The sequence below is a fragment of the Cetorhinus maximus genome, chromosome 23 (assembly GCF_964194155.1).
Source record: "Cetorhinus maximus chromosome 23, sCetMax3.hap1.1, whole genome shotgun sequence".
Taxonomy (NCBI): domain Eukaryota; kingdom Metazoa; phylum Chordata; class Chondrichthyes; order Lamniformes; family Cetorhinidae; genus Cetorhinus; species Cetorhinus maximus.
The window spans coordinates 36324599-36345511 of NC_135901.1; the positions used below are offsets into that span (position 1 = coordinate 36324599).

Sequence of the window (20913 nt, forward strand, 5' to 3'; positions counted from 1 at the left end):
GCCACACAACCAACTTGTGAGAAAAGTTATAGCTCATGGAATAAAAGGGGCAGTAGCAATGTGGACACAAAATTGGCTGAGGAATAGGAAGGAGAGAGCAATGGTTAATGAGTATTTTTCGGGCTGGAGGAAGGTTTGCATTGGAGTTCCCCAGGGGTCGGTATTGGGACCCTTACTTTTCCTGATATATATTAATGGTTTAAACTTTGGTTGCAGCGGACAATTTCAAAGTTTGTGAATGATACAAAACTTGGAAGCATTGTAAGGAGGGTAGTACAGGACATCAAAAGGACATAGACAAGTTGGTGGAATGGGCAGATAGGTGGCAAATGAAGTTCAATGCAGAGAAGTGTGAGGTGATGCATTTTGGTAGGAACAACATGGAGAGGCAATATAAAATACGGGGTAGAATTCTTAAGGCTATGCAGGAGCATAGAGACATGGGTGTATATGTGAATAGATCATTGAATGTGGAAGGACAGGTGGAGAGAAAAGTTAATAAATGATACAGTGTCTTGGGCTTGATTAATAGGGGCACAGAGTACAAGAGCAGAGAGGTTATGCTGAGCTTATATATACACTAGTTAGATCTCCGCTGGAGCATTGTGTACAGTTCTGGGCACCACACTATAGGAAGGATGTGAACACATTGGAGAGCGTGCAGAAGAGGTTTACAAGAATTGTTCCAGGGATGAGACACTTGAGTTTCGAAGATAGATTGGAGAAATTTGGACTGTTCGACTTGGAGCGGAGGAGGCTGAGAGGAGCAAAAACAGCTCTGAAGAAAAGTCATTCGGACTCGAAACGTTAACTCTGTTTTTCTCTCCACGGATGCTGTTAGACCTGCTGAGTTTTTCCAGCATTTTCTGTTTTTGTGTCAGATTCCCAGCATCTGCAGTATTTTGCTTTTATCTTAGGCTAAGAGATTTGATGGAGGTGTTCAAAATTATAAGGGGGCTGGATAGAGTTGATATGGAGAAACTGTTCCTATTCACCAAGGGATCAAGAATGAGAGGGTGCAGATTTAAAGTGATTTGCAAAAGAAGCAAACGTGATGTGAGAAAAGAAAACCTTTTCACACAGCAAGTGGTTCGAGTCTGGAATGCACTGCCTGGAAGTGTGGCGGAAGCAGCTTCAATCGAGGTATTCAAGAGGGTAATAGATGATTATTTGAATAGAAACAATGTGCAAGGGTGCAGGGAAGAAGCAGGAGAATGGCGCTAAGAAATTATGCTCATCTGGGCCTCCTTCTACCACGAAAAATCCTGTAATTGATAACCGTCACAATGCCCGGGTGATTGACGGCAGCTTCGGACCAATAGGAAGAAGCTGGTCCTCCAACCAATCGAAGTGAATGAGGGGCGGGGCCAGACTGGGAGTGAAGCATGCGCAATGCGAGCAATGGCGATGTGGGGATATTGCGCTGTTGAATCTGCAAGAGTGGAGTAAATGGCGGGGCGAAGGGAGCGATGGATCTGGCGAGTGGGCAGAGAGGCTTCGTAAACATGTTGTTAAGCTGCAAAACCCGAAAAAGAACTTCCCGGTACCCGGGGTCCATCGCTCTTTTTCTACCAAGCGTGGCCGCGGATTTCTCCCAGTTTCGGACCCGTGTTAACGGCCGCCATATTTATTGGGGGTAATGTGCAGGAGAGCGCCTGCGCTGCCGCCATCTTTGTAGGGGGCAATGCATGTGGAATCTTTTCATTGACAGAATGGGAACAACTTGTCCATCAAACTGCTTCACGCTTTGAGTTACAATGTCTTATTGATGAGGCACAACAACGATATATGTCCAAGTCAGTGACAATAATTTATATTTATATTCTGCCTTTAACACATTAAAACTTTCCAAGACATTTCACAGTAATGTCACAAAGTAACATCTGACACTGAGTCACATAAGGAGATATTAGAGCAGGTGACCAAAAGCTTGGTCAAAGAAGTGGGTTTTAAGGAGAATCTAAAAGGAGGGAAAGAGGTGGAGAGATTTACGGAAGAAATTCTAGAGCTTTCGGCCTAGGAAAATGAAAGAATGCTCACTAATAGTGGAGTGATTGAAATCAGGAATGCCCAAGAGGCCGGAATTAGATGAGTGTAGAGATCTCGGAGGGGTGTGTGGCTCGAGGGGGCTACAGAGATAGGGATGATCACAATCATAGAGGAAAACAAGGATGGGAGTTTAAAGTTTTAGTGCTTCTTAAAAAGAAGTCTTTGTAGGTCAGTGACAACAGGGGTGATGGGTGAACAAGACTTGGTGCGAGTAAGCACACGGGCAGAGGAGTTTTGGATAACCTCAAGATTACAGGGAGGTTGAATGTGGGAGGCTGGCCGGGAGTGTGTTAAGATAATTAAGTATGGAGGGAACAAAGGAATGGATGAGAGTTTCAGCAGCAGATGAGCTGAGTATGGGGTGGAGTCGGGCGATGTTACTGAGGTGGAAATAGGTGGTCTTGGTGATGATGTGGATATGTAGTTGGAAGCTCATCTTGGGGTGAAATATGTCACTTTGGTTGTGAACAGGTTTGTTCAGTCTCAGACAATTGTCAGGGAGAGGGATGGAGTCGGTGTCTGGGGAGTGGTGTTTGTAGTGGGGATTGAAGACAATGACTTCAGTCTTCCCAATATTTGAATGGAGGAAATTTTTGTTCATCCGGTTCTGGATGTCAGACCAGTCAGGACAGAGTGTGACTTGGAGGGGAACTTGGAGGTGATGGTGTTCACATACACCTGCTACCCTGGTCCTTCTAGGGGATGGAATTTGAGGGTTTGGGTGGTTCTGTCAACGTTCTGGTCGAGTTGTAGAGATAAGAAGTTTTTCTCCTTCACCCCCTGTCTCTCACATCTCTCTCTTTCTCTCTCTCTCTCTCTCTCTCTCTCTCTCTCTCTCTCTCCAGTTGTCTTCTCCCAGAGAGGCCAGAGTCTTGTGTAGGCCCAGACTGCGTGGCAGGTTCCCTTCCCTGAAGGACATTAGTGAACCAGTTGGGCTTTTATGACAATCTAGCAGCTTTCATGGTCACTTTTTCCTATTTCCAGCCCCACAAATTACCAGATTCTATTAGTTCAATTATATAACCTGTCTTTGTGTTTTTGTGGGTTTTTTCTCACTCCTTTTTTCTGTTTTAAATCAGTTTCACAGGGTATGAGAAGGGGAAGATTTGCAGTTGGGAAACTGAAACCAAACATCACATCAGGATCTGAGTCAGGAGTCGTCCAATTTATCGTAACTTGAATATCATCGGATTTTGAACATGAAAGGAATAAGCACCGTTCACAGTGGGGAAAAACCTTGGAAATGTGGGGATTGTCGCAAGGGATTCAATTACCCATTTGAACTGGAAACTCATCAGCGCACTCACACAGGGGAGAGACCGTTCAGCTGCTCCACGTGTGGGAAGGGATTCATTTCTTCATCCAGCCTTCTGAAACACCAGCAAGTTCACACTGATGAGAGAGCTTTTAAATGCTCAGAGTGTGGGAAATGCTTTAAAAGTTCCTGGGAGCTGATGTCCCATCAACGTGTTCACACTGATGAGAGACCGTTCAGGTGCTCTCAGTGTGGGACTGGGTTCAAGCGATCAGCTGACCTCACTAAACACCAGCAAATTCATACTGGGGAGAGACCATTCACCTGCTCTGAGTGTGGGAAGGGATTCATTCAGATATCGCACCTGATGACACACCAACGTGTTCACACTGGGGAGAGACCGTTTAGCTGCTCCGAGTGTGGGAAGGGATTCATTCAGATATCGCACCTGATGACACACCAACGTGTTCATACTGGGGAGAGACCATTCACCTGCTCCAAGTGTGAAAAGGGATTCACTGATTCAGCCAGCCTGTTGAAACACCAGCGAGTTCACACTGATGAGAGACCTTTTAAATGCCCAGACTGTGGGAAATGCTTCAAAAGTTCTGGGATCCTGATTCGCCATCAACGCGTTCACACTGACGAGAAACCGTTCAGGTGCTCTCACTGTGGGGCTGGGTTCAGGACATCAACTGTCCTGGCAGACCGATCGTGTCAGCCTGTTCCTGCCCCACGGAACTCATTTCTCGTTATCTTGACTCCCTTCTCTCTCCCCTTGTCCAGTCCCTTCCCACCTACATCCGTGATTCCTCTGACACCTTACGTCACATCAACAATTTCCAGTTCCCTGGCCCCAACCGCTTCCTCTTCACCATGGATGTCCAATCCCTCTACACCTCCATCCCCCACCAGGATGGTCTGAGGGCCCTTAGCTTCTTCCTTGAACAGAGGCCCCAACAATCCCCATCCACCACTACTCTCCTCCGTCTGACTGAACTTGTTCTCACACTGAACAATTTCTCCTTTAACTCCTCTCACTTCCTCCAAATAAAAGGTGTGGCTATGGGTACCCGCATGGGCCCCAGCTATGCCTGTCTCTTTATGGGGTATGTGGAACATTCCTTGTTCCAGTCCTACTCCGGCCCCCTCCCACAACTCTTTCTCCGGTACATCGATGATTACTTCGGTGCTGCTTCATGCTCTCGTCGGGACCTGGAAAAATTTATTAATTTTGCTTCCAATCTCCACCCCTCCATCATCTTCACATGGTCCATCTCTGACACTTCTCTTCCCTTCCTTGACCTCTCTGTCTCAATTTCTGATGATAGACTGTCCACCAATATCCATTACAAGCCTACCGACTCCCACAGCTACCTCGACTACAGCTCCTCACACCCCGCTTCTTGTAAAGACTCCATCCCATTCTCTCAGTTCCTTCACCTCCGTCGCATCTGTTCTGATGACGCTACCTTCAAAAACAGCTCCTCTGACATGTCCTCCTTCTTCCTTAACCGAGGTTTTCCATCCACGGTCGTTGATAGGGCCCTCAACCGTGTCCGGCCCATATCCCGCGCATCCTCCCTCACGCCTTCTCCTCCTTCCCAGAAACATGATAGGGTCCCCCTTGTCCTCACTTATCACCCCACCAGCCTCCGCATTCAAAGGATCATCCTCCGCCATTTCCGTCAACTCCAGCATGATGCCACCACCAAACACATCTTCCCTTCACACCCCCTGACGGCATTCCGTAGGGATCGTTCCCTCCGGGACACCCTGGTCCACTCCTCCATCACCCCCTACTCCTCAACCCCCACTTATGGCACCTCCCCATGCCCACGCAGAAGATGCAACACCTGCCCCTTCACTTCCTCTCTCCTCACCATCCAAGGGCCCAAACACTCCTTTCAAGTGAAGCAGCATTTCACTTGCATTTCCCCTAACTTAGTCTACTGCATTCGTTGCTCCCAATGCGGTCTCCTCTACATTGGAGAGACCAAACGCAAACTGGGCGACCGTTTTGCGGAACACCTGCGGTCTGTCCGCAAGAAAGACCCAAACCTCCCTGTCGCTTGCCATTTTAAAACTCCACCCTGTTCTCTTGCCCACATGTCTGTCCTTGGCTTGCTGCATTGTTCCAGTGAAGCCCAACGCAAACTGGAGGAACAGCACCTCATCTTCCGACTAGGCACTTTACAGCCTTCCAGGCTGAATATTGAATTCAACAACTTTAGACCTTAAACTCCCCCTCCCCCCATCCCCACCCCGTTTCTTCCCCCCCCCCTTTTTTTTCAATAATTTATATAGATTCTTCTTTCCCCACCTATTTCCATTATTTTTAAATATAAACTAAAACCTTGTTAGTCTTTCCACCCCACCCCCACTAGAGCTGTACTTTTAATATCCTTTCTTCCATTCTTAATTAGCACTTTTCTCAGACAAATGTCACCACCTTCGACACCTCTTTGACCCTTTTGTCTGTGACATCTTTTGATCATCTGCTCATCTCCACAATCACCACACCCTCAATGTGTCTCTCCACCACCCCCCACCCCACCCACCTTAAACCAATTTATATTTCTCCCTTCTTGTAACTATGCTTCAGTTCTGCCGAAGGGGCATTAAGGCTCGAAACGTTAACTGATTTCTTCTCCGCCGATGCTGCCAGACCTGCTGAGTTTTTCCAGGTAATTCTGTTTTTGTCATCATCTGACCTGCTGTCACACCAGCACATTCACACTGGGGAGAGGCCGTTCACCTGCTCCAAGTGTGGGAAGGGATTCACTCGATCATCAAAACTGCTGAGACACCAGCGAGCTCATAAATAACCACTGTGATTGGATTTTGCTGTTAATCACATCCAGGACTGAACCATGTTCATTGGGCACTGTTTCTACTGAAGTTAATAAACTCCAGCCCAGTTCTAGGGGGCAATATTCTGGATAAAAGTCAAATAAATCAGCCTTCTGTTAAACACACAGTGTGTTGAGTCTGTTTAATATCACTGAGACAAGTTAATTCCTTTTGAAGGGCTCTCCCTCTTCCCTGTCTCCTCCATCCTCACCTCCAACAACAAGTGTGAGGAGCTCATGGAGCTTCTTTGTCACTAAGATTGAGACAATCCGATCAGCTGCCTCTGCTGCTTCACTCCCTCCCACTAGCCCACCGGGACAAACTGTCTCTAAAGTCCCGCCTTGTCTGAGCCCTGAACCCACATCTTTCTTTGGTATCTCTCCCATCTCCCCTCATGCCCTCCCAGTGTTCATCTTGTCCATCAGACCCACCTCCTGCTTCATCAACCCAATCCCACTAAAGTGCTGATCACCCAACTTCCCCATGTTCACTGAGATTGTTAACAGTTCTCTCTCTCCGATACTGTCCCTGTCTGCTTCAAATCTGCCATAATCACCCCCTCCTCAAAAACAAACCTTTGATTCATCCATACTTGCAAGCTACTGCCCCATCTCCAACCTCCCTCCCTTCAGCACACTGTTCGAATGTGCTGTCACCTCTCAAATACTGGGATCCTCCACATGAACAGGGTGGGATGTGTTTGGAGACAGGATGTCCCAGTTTTCCACCCTGGGATTCTCAGTGTGAACAGGGTGGGATGTGTTTGGAGATGGGATGTCCCAGTTCTCCACCTTGGGATTCTCAGTGTGAACAGGGTGGGATGTGTTTGGAGACAGAATGTCCCAGTTTTCCACCTTTAAATGGACAGGGAGAGGACCAGCTGGGCTGAATGATGCTGCTTTATGACATCACTGCAGTGCCTAGTAACCATTCTCCCTGAGCCCTGCTCATTATGGGCTGGCTTTAGCTCAGTGCTGTTACAGGGAGGGAAACAGGACGAGGATTCGAGCCGTGTGGAGCTCAGGATTAATGGGGAGAGATACAGGATTAATTTCTACCTGACTGAGTGAGAAATGTCATTGTCCCGGACACTCCCTGTCCCTCAGTATCTGTATCCGGGGGACAGGCTGATGGGTTTACTCTGTATCTAATCCGTGCTGTATTTGAGTGGGGAGTGTTTGGTTCTGACAATAGTTGTTCAGCTTGATGATGATGAGATAAACCCATCAGCTTCTCCCCTAGACACAGATCCTGAAAGACAAGGAGTGTCTGTAATATTTTGGACCATGTCCTTGATCCAGTTTTGAACTCCTTGCTCACATCTCCCCTCATCCTGCTTTATTCTATTGAAAAGACCCCCCAGTTTCTCCAGCCTCTCCTCAATGCAAACAGTTGAACTAAGTTAGAAACTCAAGCAAGATTTTCACAGCAGACAGGTCACCATGAGAAAACATTTCATTCCACAGTCAGTTGTTATCATCTGGAATACACTGTCTGAAAGTTTGGTGGGAGAAGGTTCAACAGTAACTTTCAAAAGGGAATTGGAGAAATGCTTGAAGGAAAACATTGACAGGGCCATGGGGAAACAGCAGGGGAGAGGACTATTCAGGTAACTCCTCCAAAGAGCTGGCAAAGGCACGATGGGCCGAGTGGCCTCATTTTGTGCTGTATCTTCTCATCTGTGGTATCATCTCTGTGAATCTCTCCTGCACCCTCTCCATGGCCCTGACATCATTCCTGTTATAAGATGCGAGAATTTGACTCAATATTCTAAATGCAGCTTAACCATTGATTTACAAATTAATTTTGCATAGAAAATTGGAGTAACAGGTTCAAACAGCATTTTAAACTTGTCCTTCACATTTAAAGATGTGTGTATCTGAACCGCTTGTAACATGGCTAAAAGACATTGAGGCAAAATGTCTGATATAATGTGTATTATGGGATAGAGAAGTTTAGTCTGAGTTAGAAACTCAAACAGACTCTTCACTGCAGAGAGGTCACCATGGCAACACTGATAAGACATTCCATTGCACAGAATCAGCTCACTGGAAACTTTAATCAGATCAGGGAAAAGGACAGAGTTTGTCTGTTATTAATCACTTTATAAACTGAAACCCTGTTATTAATCACTTTATAAACTGAAACCAGAGTGAGGAATGGAATAGATCAGACTATAATGTGTGATGTTTATGCCTATAATTGTGAAACTATCAGAAATAACAGAATTAACAGTGGGCAGGAGAGTTTAGGGAGAATGAGAAAATTCCAGAAGAAAAGTAACTGCTGGAAACCAGGGAATGTGTCCTTGTAAATCACAGATTAGAGAAATTCCAGCTGTCTTTTCCTCACTTCCTGCCAAAACCCAGCAGAGAAGACAAAGAAGAGTCAGTGGCCAGAGTTGGATCACAACAGGGTATAAAAGTGAGGGGACACTGATGTAAGGGGGCAGTCGGGACTGGAGACATCGAAGATCAAGCTCAGGGTGCCCGAGGTTCCATCCAATGGGCTGATCTCGTGTAAATGACTGTGGACACACGGGACTTGCATGTTTACTCTGATTGATGGATTAGTATAAGATACGGTTGAGGACAGAGAATCTGATCAGCTAATGTTTCTTAATAAGTTTCTAATGCTGCTGACACTGGACTCTCAAATCCACTCATTATGAAGACACGTTTTAGCAAAAATCTCCCGCCTCTTAACCACAACTCCTTTTAAACTGCTCCCATTCACAAACATCAAGGAGAATTGTTGACTGATTATCAAGTGACTATAGATGAAGGAGAAATGTGCACTGGTCAGGGGGGGTCTGTAAATGAACAGCAATGTGACTTGTCAGGGAGAGTCTGTAAATGAGCAGCAAAGTGACTTGTCAGGGAGGGTCTGTAAATGAAAAGCAACATGAATTGTCAGGGAGGGCCTGTAAATGAACAGCAATGCGACTTGTCTGGGAGGGTCTGTAAATGAAAAGCAACATGAATTGTCAGGGAGAGTCTGTAAATGAGCAGCAATGTGACTTGTCAGGGAGGGTCTGTAAATGAACAGTATTGTGTCTCGTCTGAGAGGGTCTGTAAATGAACAGCAATGTGACTTGTCAGGTCGGGTCTATAGATGAACAACATTGTGATTTGCCAGGGAGTGTCTGTAAATGAATAGCAATGTGACTTGCCAGGGAGGGTCTGTAAATGAAGAACAATATTGCACTGATGTGCTGGGCTCCTCTGTCATTGGGGATGGGATATTTGTGGAGCCTCCTCCTCCAGTGAATTGTTTAATTGTCCGCCATCATTCATGACTGGATGTGGCAAATCTGTGGAGCTTTGACCTGATCCATTTGTTGTGGGGTCGCTTAGCTCTGGCTATCACTTACTGCTTATGCTGTTTGGAAGACCAGTATTCCTGTGTTATAGCTTCACCAGGTTGACACCTCATTTTTAGTTATGCCTGGTGCTGCTCCTGGCATGCTCTCCTGCACTCTTCACTGAACCATGGTTGATCTCCTGGATTGGTGGCACTGGCAGAGTGGGGGATAAGCTCGGTCATGAGGTTACAGATTGTGTTTGAGTACAATTCTGCTGCTGCTGATGGGCCACAGTGCCTCATGGTTGCCCAGTCTTGAGTTGCTAGACCTGCTCGAAATATATCCCATTTAGCACAATGGTAGTGCCACACAACATGATGGAGATGTCCTCAATGTGAAGACAGGACTTCATCTCCACAAGGAGTACAGTGGTCACTCCTACGGATCCTGTCTCTCTCTCTCTCTCTGTCTCTCTCTCTGTGTCTCCTCCCCTAGAGGCCAGAACTTTGTGTAGGTCCAGACTGGGTGACGGTTTCCCTTCCCTTATGGACATTAGTGAACCAGTTGGATTTTTATGACAATCCAGTTTTCATGGTCACTTTTTCCTAGTGCCGGCCCCACAAATTACCAGATTCATTCAGCTCAATTTCACAGCCTGCCTTTGTGTTTTTGTGGGCTCTCGCTCACTCACTATTTTCTGTTTTAAATTAATTTCACAGGGTATTAGAAGAGGAGGATTTGCAGTAGGGAAACTCAATCCAAACATCACATCAGGATCTGACGGAATTGCCCAATTTATTGTAACCTGAATATCTTTGGTTTATGAACATGGAAGGAAAAAGCACCATTCACAGTGAGGAGAAACTGTACACGTGCTCTGTGTGTGGACAAGGCATTAGTCAATCCTCTGACCTGTTGAAACACAAGTGCAGTCACACTGGAGAGAAACGATGGAAATGTGGGGACTGTGGGAAGGGATTCCATTACCCATCTGAACTGGAAACTCATCAACTGCATCACACTGGGGAGAGACCATTCACCTGCCTAGACTGTGGGAAGGGATTCACTCAGTCATCCAACCTGCTGAGACACCAGCGAGTTCACACCTGGGAAAGAGCTTTTAAATGCCCAGAGTGTGGGAAATGCTTTAAGAGCTCCCAGGTTCTGAAGTACCATCAATGTGTTCACACTGATGAGAGACCGTTCGGGTGCTCTCAGTTTGGGACGGGTTCAGGCGATCATCTCAACTCACTGTACACCAGCGAGTTCACACTGGGGAGAGACCATTAACTTGCTCCATGTGTGGGAAAAGATTTACTCAGTCATCTGACCTGCAGACACACCAGCGAGTTCAGACTGAAGAGAGACCTTTTAAGTGCTCAGACTGTGGGAAGTGTTTCAAAAGTTCTGGGGATCTGATGTTCATCAACATGTTCACACTGACGAGAGGCCATTCAGGTGCTCTCACTGCGGGACTGGGTTCAGGTGGTCATCTCAAATCACTGTACACCAGCGAATTCACACTGGGGAGAGGCCATTCACCTGCTCCAAGTGTGGGAAGAGATTCACTCAGTCATCCAATCTGCTGAGACATCAACAAGTTCACAAGTAACTGCAGTGACTGGATGTTTCTCTTAGTCGCATCCAGGACTGAACCATTTACTCGGTGTCTGATCCTGCTGATTTAATTACCTCCAGGAAAGCTATAGCGGTTAATACTCTTCACAAAAGTCAAATAAACCAAATTTGTGTGAAACACACAAGGTGTCAAGTTTTTTTTAATATCTCTAACACATGTTGGTTCTTTTTGAAGGGCTCTCCCTCTCCCCATCTCCTCCATCCTCACCTCCAACAAGTGTGAGGAGCTCATGGAGTTTCTTTGTCACTAAGATTGAGACAATCCGATCAGCTGCCTCTGCTGCTTCCCTCCCTCCCACTAACCCACCGGGACAAACTACCTCTTAACTCCCTACTCACACTCAACAGCTGATCACTCACATCCACATGTTCACTGTTATGTCTTTCTTCATTTATGGATGTGGGTGTCGCTGGCTCAGCCAGCATTGATTGCCCATCCCTAGTTGCCCTTGAGAAGGTGGTGGTGAGCTGATATTGTGAACAGTTTTCTCTCTCAACCTCCACATCTGTGACACATCCCATCTCTTCTCCTGCTTCAGCTGATTTGCTGTTGAAACCCTCATTCCTGCCCTTTCTATCTCCGACTATTCAGAAACTATCCTAACCCTCCCCGCATATTCCACCCACCCCTACACCACCACCCCCCACCCCCCTCCACCCACCCACTCATCCCGACCGACTGTCAATCCAGAACACTGGTCCATTTATTTAAAAATTCCCATGGGACGTTGGACAGACGAGAGTAACACTGTTGTCCATCCTGATTGTGCTTTGAACTGAGTGGCTGCCTCAGCCATTTCAGAGGGCAGTGAAGAGCCAACCACTTTGCTGTGGGTCTGGAGTCACATGTGGACCAGGCCAGGTAAGGATGGCAGATTTCGTTCCCTAAACGGCTTTAGTGAACCGGATGGGTATTTACAACAATCGATGTTGGGTTCATGGTCCGATAACGAGCTTTCAATTTGAGAGTTTTTTTCCTTTAATTTAAGTTCCACCAGTCTATGCTGAGATCTCAATCCAGAAGGTCAGCCTGGGCCTTGGGATTACTAGTACAGTGACGTTGTCACTTTGCCCTTACTCACTGACCTACATTGATTTCCGTTCTGGCAATGCATTGATTATATAATTCTCTGATTTTTTTTTCAAATCTCTCCCTGGTCTCGACCCCCCTATCTCTGGAAACACCTCTAGCCCGACAGCCCTCTGAGATCTTTCTGCTTCTTCAATTCTGGACCCTTACACATCCCCGAATTCCATCACTCCACCTGTGCCAGATGTGCATTCAGCTGCCTGGGTGTGAAGCTCTGGATTCCCTCCCTAACCAGCTGCACCTCTCTAACTTTCTCTCCTCTCCTTTAAGAGGCTTCTTAAAACCCACCTCTTCGACCCAGTGTTTGGTCACCTGTCCTAATATCTCCTTTTGTCTTGGTGTTGAGGTTTATTTGATAACTGTGAAGCACCTCAGGATGTTTGACTGTTAAAGGTGCAATATAAATACAAGTTGTTGTTGCTGCTGTTAATCACATTCAGGACTGAAACATCTTCATTCTGACAGTGGGAGTTTATTGCAGGTACAGAAAGCAGTCAATGAGGAACACAAATGGTGTGTTGGCCTTTATAACAAGATGATTTGAGTAAAGGAGTAAAGATGTCTTACTGCGACTATATAGAGCCTTGGTGAGACCACACCTGGAGTATTGTGTTCAGGTTCGGTCTCCTTAGTTAAGGAATGATATACTTGCCATAGAGGGAGTGTGATAAATGTTCACTAAATAATTCCTGGGATGGATGGATTGTCCTTTGTGGAAATATTAAATAGACTGAGTCTTCATTCTCTGGAGTTTAGAAGAATGAGAGGGGATCTTATTCAAACAATATGTTTAACGGGCTCGACAGGGTAGATGCAGGAAGGGTGTTTCCCTTGGCTGGGGGTCTAGAACCGGGGGACACAGGCTTATACTAAGAGGGATGCCATTTAGGACTGAGATGAGGAGTAATTACTTCAATCAGATGGTGGTGAATCTTTGGAATTCCCTGCCCCAGAGGGCAGTGGACTCTCAGTTGTTGAGCATATTCAAGATTGAGGTCCATCGATTTTTATATCTTAAAATATCAAGGGATACGGGGATAGTGCAGGAAAATGCTGTTGAAGTAGATCAGGGCTGACCTCACTGAATGGCAGAATAAGCTCCAAGGGCTTAATGGCCTACTCCTGCTCCTATCTCTTATGTCGCTATTGCTGCTGATGTTAATAATCTCCATGTAACTGGGCTGGAGTTTAAATTCTGGATATATGTCCAAAATCAGTTTTGTTTCACACACACTGTGATAAATTACAGACAAACACACATACGAATTAGACCACTCGGCCCCGCGAGCCTGCTCTGCCAGTCAGTAAGATCATAGCTGATCTTAATGTAACCTCAACCCCACATTCCTGCCTACCCCCAATAACCTTTCACCCCCTTGTTAAACAAGAATCTATCTAGCTCTGCCCTAAAAATATTCAAAGACTATTTCCACCACATTTTGAGTGAGAGTTCCAAAGACTCACTACCGTCTGAGAGAAGAAAAATTCTTCTCATCTCTGTCTTAAATGAGTGGCCCCTTATTTTTAAACGTTGACCCCTAGTTCTAGATTCTCCCACAAGGGGAAACATCCTCTCCACATCCACCCTGTCAAGACCCCTCAGGATCTTAAAGGTTTCAATTAAGTTGTCTCTTACTCTTCTAAGTTCCAGTGGATACAAGCCTAACCTGCCTAACGTTCCTTTTAAGACAACCCACCCATTCCTGGTATTAGCTGAGTAAACATTTTCTGAACTGCTTCTAACACATTTACATCATTCCTTAAGTAAGGAGACTGGTTCTGTACACAATATTCCAGATGCAGTCTCACCTGTGCTCTGTACAATTGAAGCTAACCTCCCAACATTTGGAATCAATTCCCCTCAATGAATCTTACAGCTCTGCAATTTCTCACCGTTTTGATCATAAGCTAATTTTTTATTCTTCCTGCCAAAATAAACAATTTCACATTTGCCCACACTGTACTCCATTTACCAGATCTTTGCCCACTCACTTTACCCTTTGTAGCCTCCTTATGTCCTCTTCACAATTTACTTTCTTACAGACCTTTGTGTTATAAGCAAATTTAACAACCATTCCTTCAGTCCCTTATTCCTCCGACCAGCTACCCCATGACTAACGTAACCACAAAGAAATAAACGCAAAATACCACGGAGGCTGCAAATCCAAATTTAAACAGAAAATGCTGGAACAAACTCAGCAGATCTGGAAGCATCTGCGGAGAGAGAAGTAGAGTTAATGCTTTCAGTTCAATGTGATCCTTCTTCACAATGGCTTCACTTTAGCTATTGCTAAACTGGAATTTTATCCACTTGTGAATAAAAGATCATAAGATGTTAGATAAATGTTCAGAAGATCAAACTGTAACTGATTACAGAAAATCAGAAGAGTGGAGATGTTGGGAATAGGAATGTTCTGATGAAAGATGATTGAACAGAAACTTTCACTCAATTTCTCTCTCCACAGATACACCTTGACCGCAGGAGTGTTTCCAACATCCTCTGTTAGATCAGATACTTCCATATCGATAAGTGTGATTGTTTTTTCCCCCCAAAATATGAAACATCCCACAGTGATAAACATGTTACATGATCATTTCTCAGCCTTTTGGCTGATTCTGAGCTCTGAGACTTGTAGTTTTTTTGGGGCGTGGTGGGGCTGGGTCTCAATGCTGCCCTCAGTCTGATGTCACAATGATGTTTGAGCTCTCCTTCATCCTGGCTCAGGACTGACACTGATAGAGTGAAGAGAATGAGCAGAAACAACCATCCCAGCTAGGGGATATGTAACACTGTCAGGGTGACAGGGAAGGAGATGGAAGAAGGTATGAAGATTACAGGGATAGGGGGAGACGAGACCCTGGAGGGATTTGAAAACAAGAATGTGAATATTAAATCGAGGCATTGTTTCACCAGGAGCCAATGTAGGTTAGTGAGCACAGAAGTGATGCATAAACAGGATTTCATGTGAGAAAGCACATAGGCAGAAGAGTTTTGGATGATCTCATGTTTCCGTATGGGGGTGGGGTGAATGTGAGAGGCTGGCCAGGAATGTATTGGAATCGTCAAGTCTAAAGGTAACACGGACATGGATGAGGGTTTGAGCAGCAGATGAGCTGGTGTGAGGTGGAGAGAGGCGACATTGTGGAGATTGAAATATCTGGTGTAAGTGATGGCGTGGATATGTGGTCAGAAACTCACCCTGGGGGCAAATATGACACCAAGATTGTGAACAGTGTGGTTCAGCCTCAGACAGTTCCCAGGGAGAGGGAATGTACTGGGTAGTTAGGGAATGAAACTTGTAGTGTTGACCAAAGACAATAGCTTTTGTCTTCCCAATTTTTAATTAAGGAAATTTCTGCTCATCCAGTGCTGGATGTGGGATAAGCAGTTTGATAATTTAGTAACAGTGGAGGAATGGAGAGGGGTGGTGGTGAGGTAGAGCTGGGTGTTGTCAGTGTACATGTGAAAACTAACATGGTGCTTTTGGATGATGTCACCGAGTGGTAGCATGTAGATGAGAAATAGGAGGGGCCAAGGATAGATCCTTGGGGGAAACCAAGTACAAGGACTTTGGAGAGGAAAGGGAGGTTGGAGATGGGGCAGTAGTTTGTGAAGATAATGAGATCAAAGGTTTTCTTATGTGCATGGGTGATGGTGGATTTAAAGGCGAGAGGGATGGTACCAGAAGAGCGAATTGTTAGCAATACCAGCTAAAATGCAGAAGTTGGCTGGTCAACAGGGAAAAGGGCCAAGGAAGCAGAAGGTGGGCCTGATGGACAAAGTGAGCACAGAGAGGGCACGATGGGAGAGAAACTGGAGAAAGAAGTGAGTTCAGGGCTTGTAAATAGAGCAACTTCAGAGACAGTCTGGCCTGGTGGGCTAGTGGTAGGGAGGGAAGCAGCAGAGGCAGCTGATTGGATTGTTTCAATGTTAGTGACAAAGAATCTCCATGAGCTTCTCACACTTGTTGTTGGAGGTGAGGATGGAGGAGATGGGGGAGAGGGAGAGCCCTTCAGAGGAACTAACTTGTGTTTGAGAGATTAAAAAACTTGACACACTGTGTGTTGAACAGAAAGGTGATTTATTTTTCTTTACCCAGGATATTAACACCTATAACTAGGCTGGAGTTCATTAGCATCATCAGAAACAGACCCCAGTGACCATAGATAAAAACAAAAAGCTAAAAGCTACTGCGGATGCTGTAAATCCAAAACAAAAACAGAATTACCTGGAAAAACTCAGCAGGTCTGGCAGCATCGGCGGAGAAGAAATCAGTCAACGTTTCGAGCCTTCATGGCCCTTCGGCAGAACTGAAGCCGGCTTCAGTTCTGCTGAAGGGCCATGAAGGCTCGAAACGTTAACTGATTTCTTCTCCGCCGATGCTGCCAGACCTGCTGAGTTTTTCCAGGTAATTCTGTTTTTGTCCCAGTGACCATAGTTCAGTCCCAGATGTGATTAACAGCAAAATCACATCACAAGTAGTTACGTGTGAATTCGCTGGTGTGTCAGAGGGTGGCATTACTGAATGCATCCCTTCCCACACACGGAGCAGGTGAATGGTCTCTCTGCAGAGTGAACTCGCCGGTGTATCAGCAGGTGGAATGACCGAGTGAATCTCTTCCCACACTCGGAGCAGCTGAACAGTCTCTCCCCGGTGTGAGTGCGCTGGTGAACAATCAGACCAGATGATCGCCTGAACCCAGTCCCACAATAAGAGCACTTGAATGGTCTCTTGTCGGTGTGAACACCCTGATGGACAACCAGTTCCTGGGAACCTTTGTAGCACTTGCCACAGTCGGGGCATTTAAAAGGTCTCTCATCAGTGTGAACTCGCTGGTGTGAGAGGAGGTTGGATGAGTGAGCAAATCTCTTCCCACACACGGTGCAGGTGAATGGTTTCTTCCCAGTGTGAACACGCAGGTGTACAGTGAGCTGAGGTGAATGCTTGAACCCAGTCCCAGTGAGAGCACCTGAACGGTTTCTCGTCAGTGTGAACACGTTGATGGGGCATCAGTTCCCACGAACTTTTATAGCACTTCCCACAGTCGGAACATTTAAAAGGTCTCTCGTCAGTGTGAACTTGTCGGTGTCTCAGTAGGGTGGATGACTGAAAGAATCCCTTCCCACACTCAGAGCAGGTGAACGGCCTCTCCCCAGTGTGACTGTGCCGATGAGTTTCCAGCTTAGACGGGGATCTGAATCCCTTACCACAGTCTCCACATTTCCACAGTTTCTCCCTGTTATCCCTGCATTTATGTTTTGACAGGTCAGATGATCGGCTGAAACCTCGTCCACACACAGAACACGTGTACGGTTTCTCCCCACTGTGAACGGTGCTTTTTCCTTCCATGTTCAAAATCCAATGATATTCAGGTTACGATAAATTGGACGACTCTGTCAGATTCTGATGTGTTGTTTGGTTTGAGTTTCCTGACTGCAAATCCTCCCCTTCAAATACCCTGTGAAACTGATTTAAAAGAGAAAAAAATGGAGTGAGAGAGAACCCACAAAAACACAAAGGCAGGTTGTGACATTGAGCTGAATGAATCTGGTAATTTGTGGGGCCGGGACTAGGAAAAAGTGACCATGAAAGCTGCTATATTGTTGTAGAAACCCAACTGGTTCACATGGTCCTGATACCCTGGATGGAAATGGAGGGAGATTCCATCAGAATTCTTATCGAGATGCAGATATCTCCTTCACTACCTGCTGCTCCCACCTCTCTGTTCAGTCTCTCTCTTCTCTCTCTCTTTCTGTCCTTCAATAGATGCCAGAGTCTTGTGCAGACCCAGACCGGGTGGCAGGTTCCCTTCCTCAATGGACATTAGTGAACCAAACTTGACTATTCTAATTCACTTCTGGACGGCCTCCCACATTCAAACCGTCAGAAAATTGAGATTTTCTAAATCTCCACTGTCTATGTTTTCTGCACTGAGTCCTGTTCGTTCACCCATCACCCTGTCCTCACTGATCTACAAAGGCTCCTGGTTTAGCAGCAACTCAGTTTCAAATTCTCATCCTTATTTTCAAATCCCTTCTTGCCCTTCGCTGTTGCCAGTCACACAGACTTTCAGCACACATAAAACAAAGATACATTGAGGTCATGATGAATCAAGTGACTCTGTCAGATCCTGATCTGATGTTTGGTTTGAGTTTTCCGCCTTCAAAACTGCTCTTCTAATATCCTGTCAAAAAAATGACAGCACTGTCAAGAACAAACATTGAGAAGAGAGAAACATTTCTCTTGGTCTGAGTTTGCTGTGTGTAAATCCTCCCCTTCTAACCCCCCGTAAAAGGAGTTTCCAAAATCCATCCCTATCAGTCCAGGGTAGAAATCCACAACATTCTCTCCTCCTCCTACCTGAACCAGGATGACCGCGCATGCGCCATGCTGCACACAGTGATAAAGATGGCGGCCATTAACCCGGGACTGTCAGCGGAGATGTCGCCCTGTTTTGGTGGAAGAGCCGGATCGGCTCTTTGAATCGTCACTGGGTGTTTATGAACCTCCCCCACCCACTCCGCCGGCTCCATTATCATGGGACAGGAGAGCTCGATAGGGGGCCAGTGATAGGTGGAGGCCAAGAAGAGACTGCCAAAGATGTCATAGTTAAAAGGACAAAGGGGTGTTGACGGTGGTGATATTATCTAAATATGCCCTGGGTATCCTTAAGAGCAGAACAAAGTCCTACAGTTAGGTGTGAACTCACTGGAGCCTCAGCAGGTGGGATGAACCAGTGATTTTTTTTCCCCCCAAACACAGAGCAGTTAAACCGTGTCTTGCCTGTTAATAATGCACCGATTCGGGATCAAAACCCTTATATGTTTAAAGTTGAAGTGTTCAACAGGCCGGCCAACATGAAGACATTTAAACTTCCATGGGATGTGGGTGTCGCTGGCAGGGTCAGCATTTAAAGCCCATCCCGATTTGCCTGCGAATTGAGTAGCTCGCCGGGCCATTTCAGAGGGTATTTAAGAATCAACCACAATACTGTGTGTCTGGATTCATATGACCAAGTAGGGAGGGCAGATTTCCTTCCCTAAAAAACGTTTATGAATCAGATAGATTTTTAGAACAATCGACAATGGTTTCATAATCGCCATTGCTAAGACTCACTTTTAAATCCAGAATTTATTAACTGAATTTAAAATTTCACCAGCTGCCGTGATGGGATTTGAACCCATATCCCCAGAAGATTAGCTGGTCTCTAGATTATTAATTCTCATAATGACATTACCAGTACGCTAGCATCGCTCTCAAAGCACCCAATTGGTCTCCCTCCGGTGTGACTGTGCTGCTGTGTCAGTAAATCCAGTGATTTTATTTCCACTTTCAGCTGCTGAATGGTCTCTTCATGGTGGGATTTTATCTGAGTTCCAGCTAAAACAGGAACGCTTCTGCTAATGAATTCCACATTCGTAACATTCCCCAGTTTAAAAAAAGCAAAGTACTTCAGATACTGGATATCTGAAACAAAACCAGGCAATGCTCGAAGCGCTCAGCAGATCTGCCAGTATCTATGGATACATCTCTGACCTTTCATCAGAACAGCACTGCATCAGTATACAGACCTGAAATGTTAACTCTGTTTCTCGAACCACAGATGCTGCCAAATATGTTGAGTAATTGAAGCATTTTCTATTTCTATGTCTGGTTAATGAAGTTGCTTCAGAATTGCACATTAGATTTATTGGTGGCTATTTTTATTCTGAAGAAGAGTCATATGGACTCGAAACGTTAACTCTGTCTTTCTCTTCACAGATGCTGTCAGACCTGCTGAGTTTTTCCCAGGATTTTTTGTTTTTGTTTTAGATTTCCAGCATCCGCAGTATTTTGCCTTTATTTTTATTCTTGCTTATTATTAACTAGAAACATCTTCCACTTGTCTCCCCTGTCAAACCCTTTCAGAACCTTAAAGGCCTCGACAAGGCCATCCTGCCCTCTCTTTAACAGAGAAAACATATTCAACCTGTACAGTCTTGATAGTTCTGACTTGCCAGTCCTTGCATCATTCCAGCAAATATTTCTTGTACCTTGTACAATGTTCCTATATCTATTTTATAACATGGGGACCAAGCTAATTTGAACATCAAATTCACCATTCTCTGCAAATAATCTATGTTAGAAAGGTCATGTTGTAATATTGCATGTATCTATGATCAGACAGGCATGTACCTTTTAGGGAGCTAATTGTCACATCATACATATGCAATATTCTGACGTCAGACCATGCGATATTGTGACATCAGACCATGTGACATTCTTGTATATAAGTACCAGCCCCACCTTGAATGACAGCCCCTGTAATTTGGAATCCATCAGGAAAGTCAGTTTGTCAATCAGCCTGTTCAGTGATGCAGCCCAGACCATATAGATGTCTGTGATAGAGTTGTCATGTATGTAGTTGCACTATGAATAAACTATGATACTTGTTCTCAGCAAAGTCTCTGTCTCATTGTTCATGTAACAGAAGCTAACATAATGACACAAGAACACATCAGTGGCTGGTGTCGGTTATTGAATACAATGCTGGAGGTACAGCTTTTTAAGTATTCTTGTCTGAAACATGAAACATTGCATTAGTTTTCTGCAGCAATATATTTCTCTGAGTTCAGGGAAGTCCACAAAACGTCCCGTTGATCTGGCCCATGACACATCCACAGACATGAAGTACCATTGTCGGCTGCTCTTCACCCCCTCAGCACAGCTCCGTCCTCTCGCT

General features: G+C 45.5%; 5 protein-coding genes across 5 annotated transcripts in view; 2 read left to right on the top strand and 3 right to left on the bottom strand.

The window, feature by feature from the left end:
- The window catches only part of LOC144697978 (uncharacterized), a 608842-nt gene extending 598654 nt beyond the window's left edge, over nucleotides 1-10188 (top strand). The window contains exons 3-4 of the mRNA XM_078569928.1: nucleotides 3137-4020; nucleotides 10181-10188. Of these exons, the coding sequence (XP_078426054.1) occupies nucleotides 3249-4020; nucleotides 10181-10188 (780 nt within the window). The 5' untranslated portion in view covers nucleotides 3137-3248. The remainder of the gene's footprint in view (nucleotides 1-3136; nucleotides 4021-10180) is intronic.
- LOC144697525 (uncharacterized) overlaps nucleotides 1-20913 on the bottom strand; it is a 248637-nt gene that overhangs the window by 66005 nt on the left and 161719 nt on the right. The window lies entirely within an intron of this gene.
- LOC144697471 (uncharacterized) overlaps nucleotides 1-20913 on the bottom strand; it is a 346752-nt gene that overhangs the window by 40460 nt on the left and 285379 nt on the right. The gene's annotated exons all lie outside the window — the stretch shown is intronic.
- LOC144697979 (uncharacterized) lies at nucleotides 8482-12225 on the top strand. The gene is made up of 3 exons (XM_078569929.1): nucleotides 8482-8676; nucleotides 10181-10689; nucleotides 12089-12225. Exons 2-3 carry the CDS (start codon nucleotides 10284-10286, stop codon nucleotides 12223-12225), a joined length of 543 nt encoding a protein of 180 aa, XP_078426055.1. The 5' UTR covers nucleotides 8482-8676; nucleotides 10181-10283.
- LOC144697557 (uncharacterized) overlaps nucleotides 16623-20913 on the bottom strand; it is a 280480-nt gene continuing 276189 nt past the window's right edge. Inside the window, exons 3-4 of the mRNA XM_078569605.1 lie at nucleotides 17151-17269; nucleotides 16623-17068 (exon numbers count right to left, since the gene is read on the bottom strand). Of these exons, the coding sequence (XP_078425731.1) occupies nucleotides 16709-17068; nucleotides 17151-17269 (479 nt within the window). The 3' untranslated portion in view covers nucleotides 16623-16708. The remainder of the gene's footprint in view (nucleotides 17069-17150; nucleotides 17270-20913) is intronic.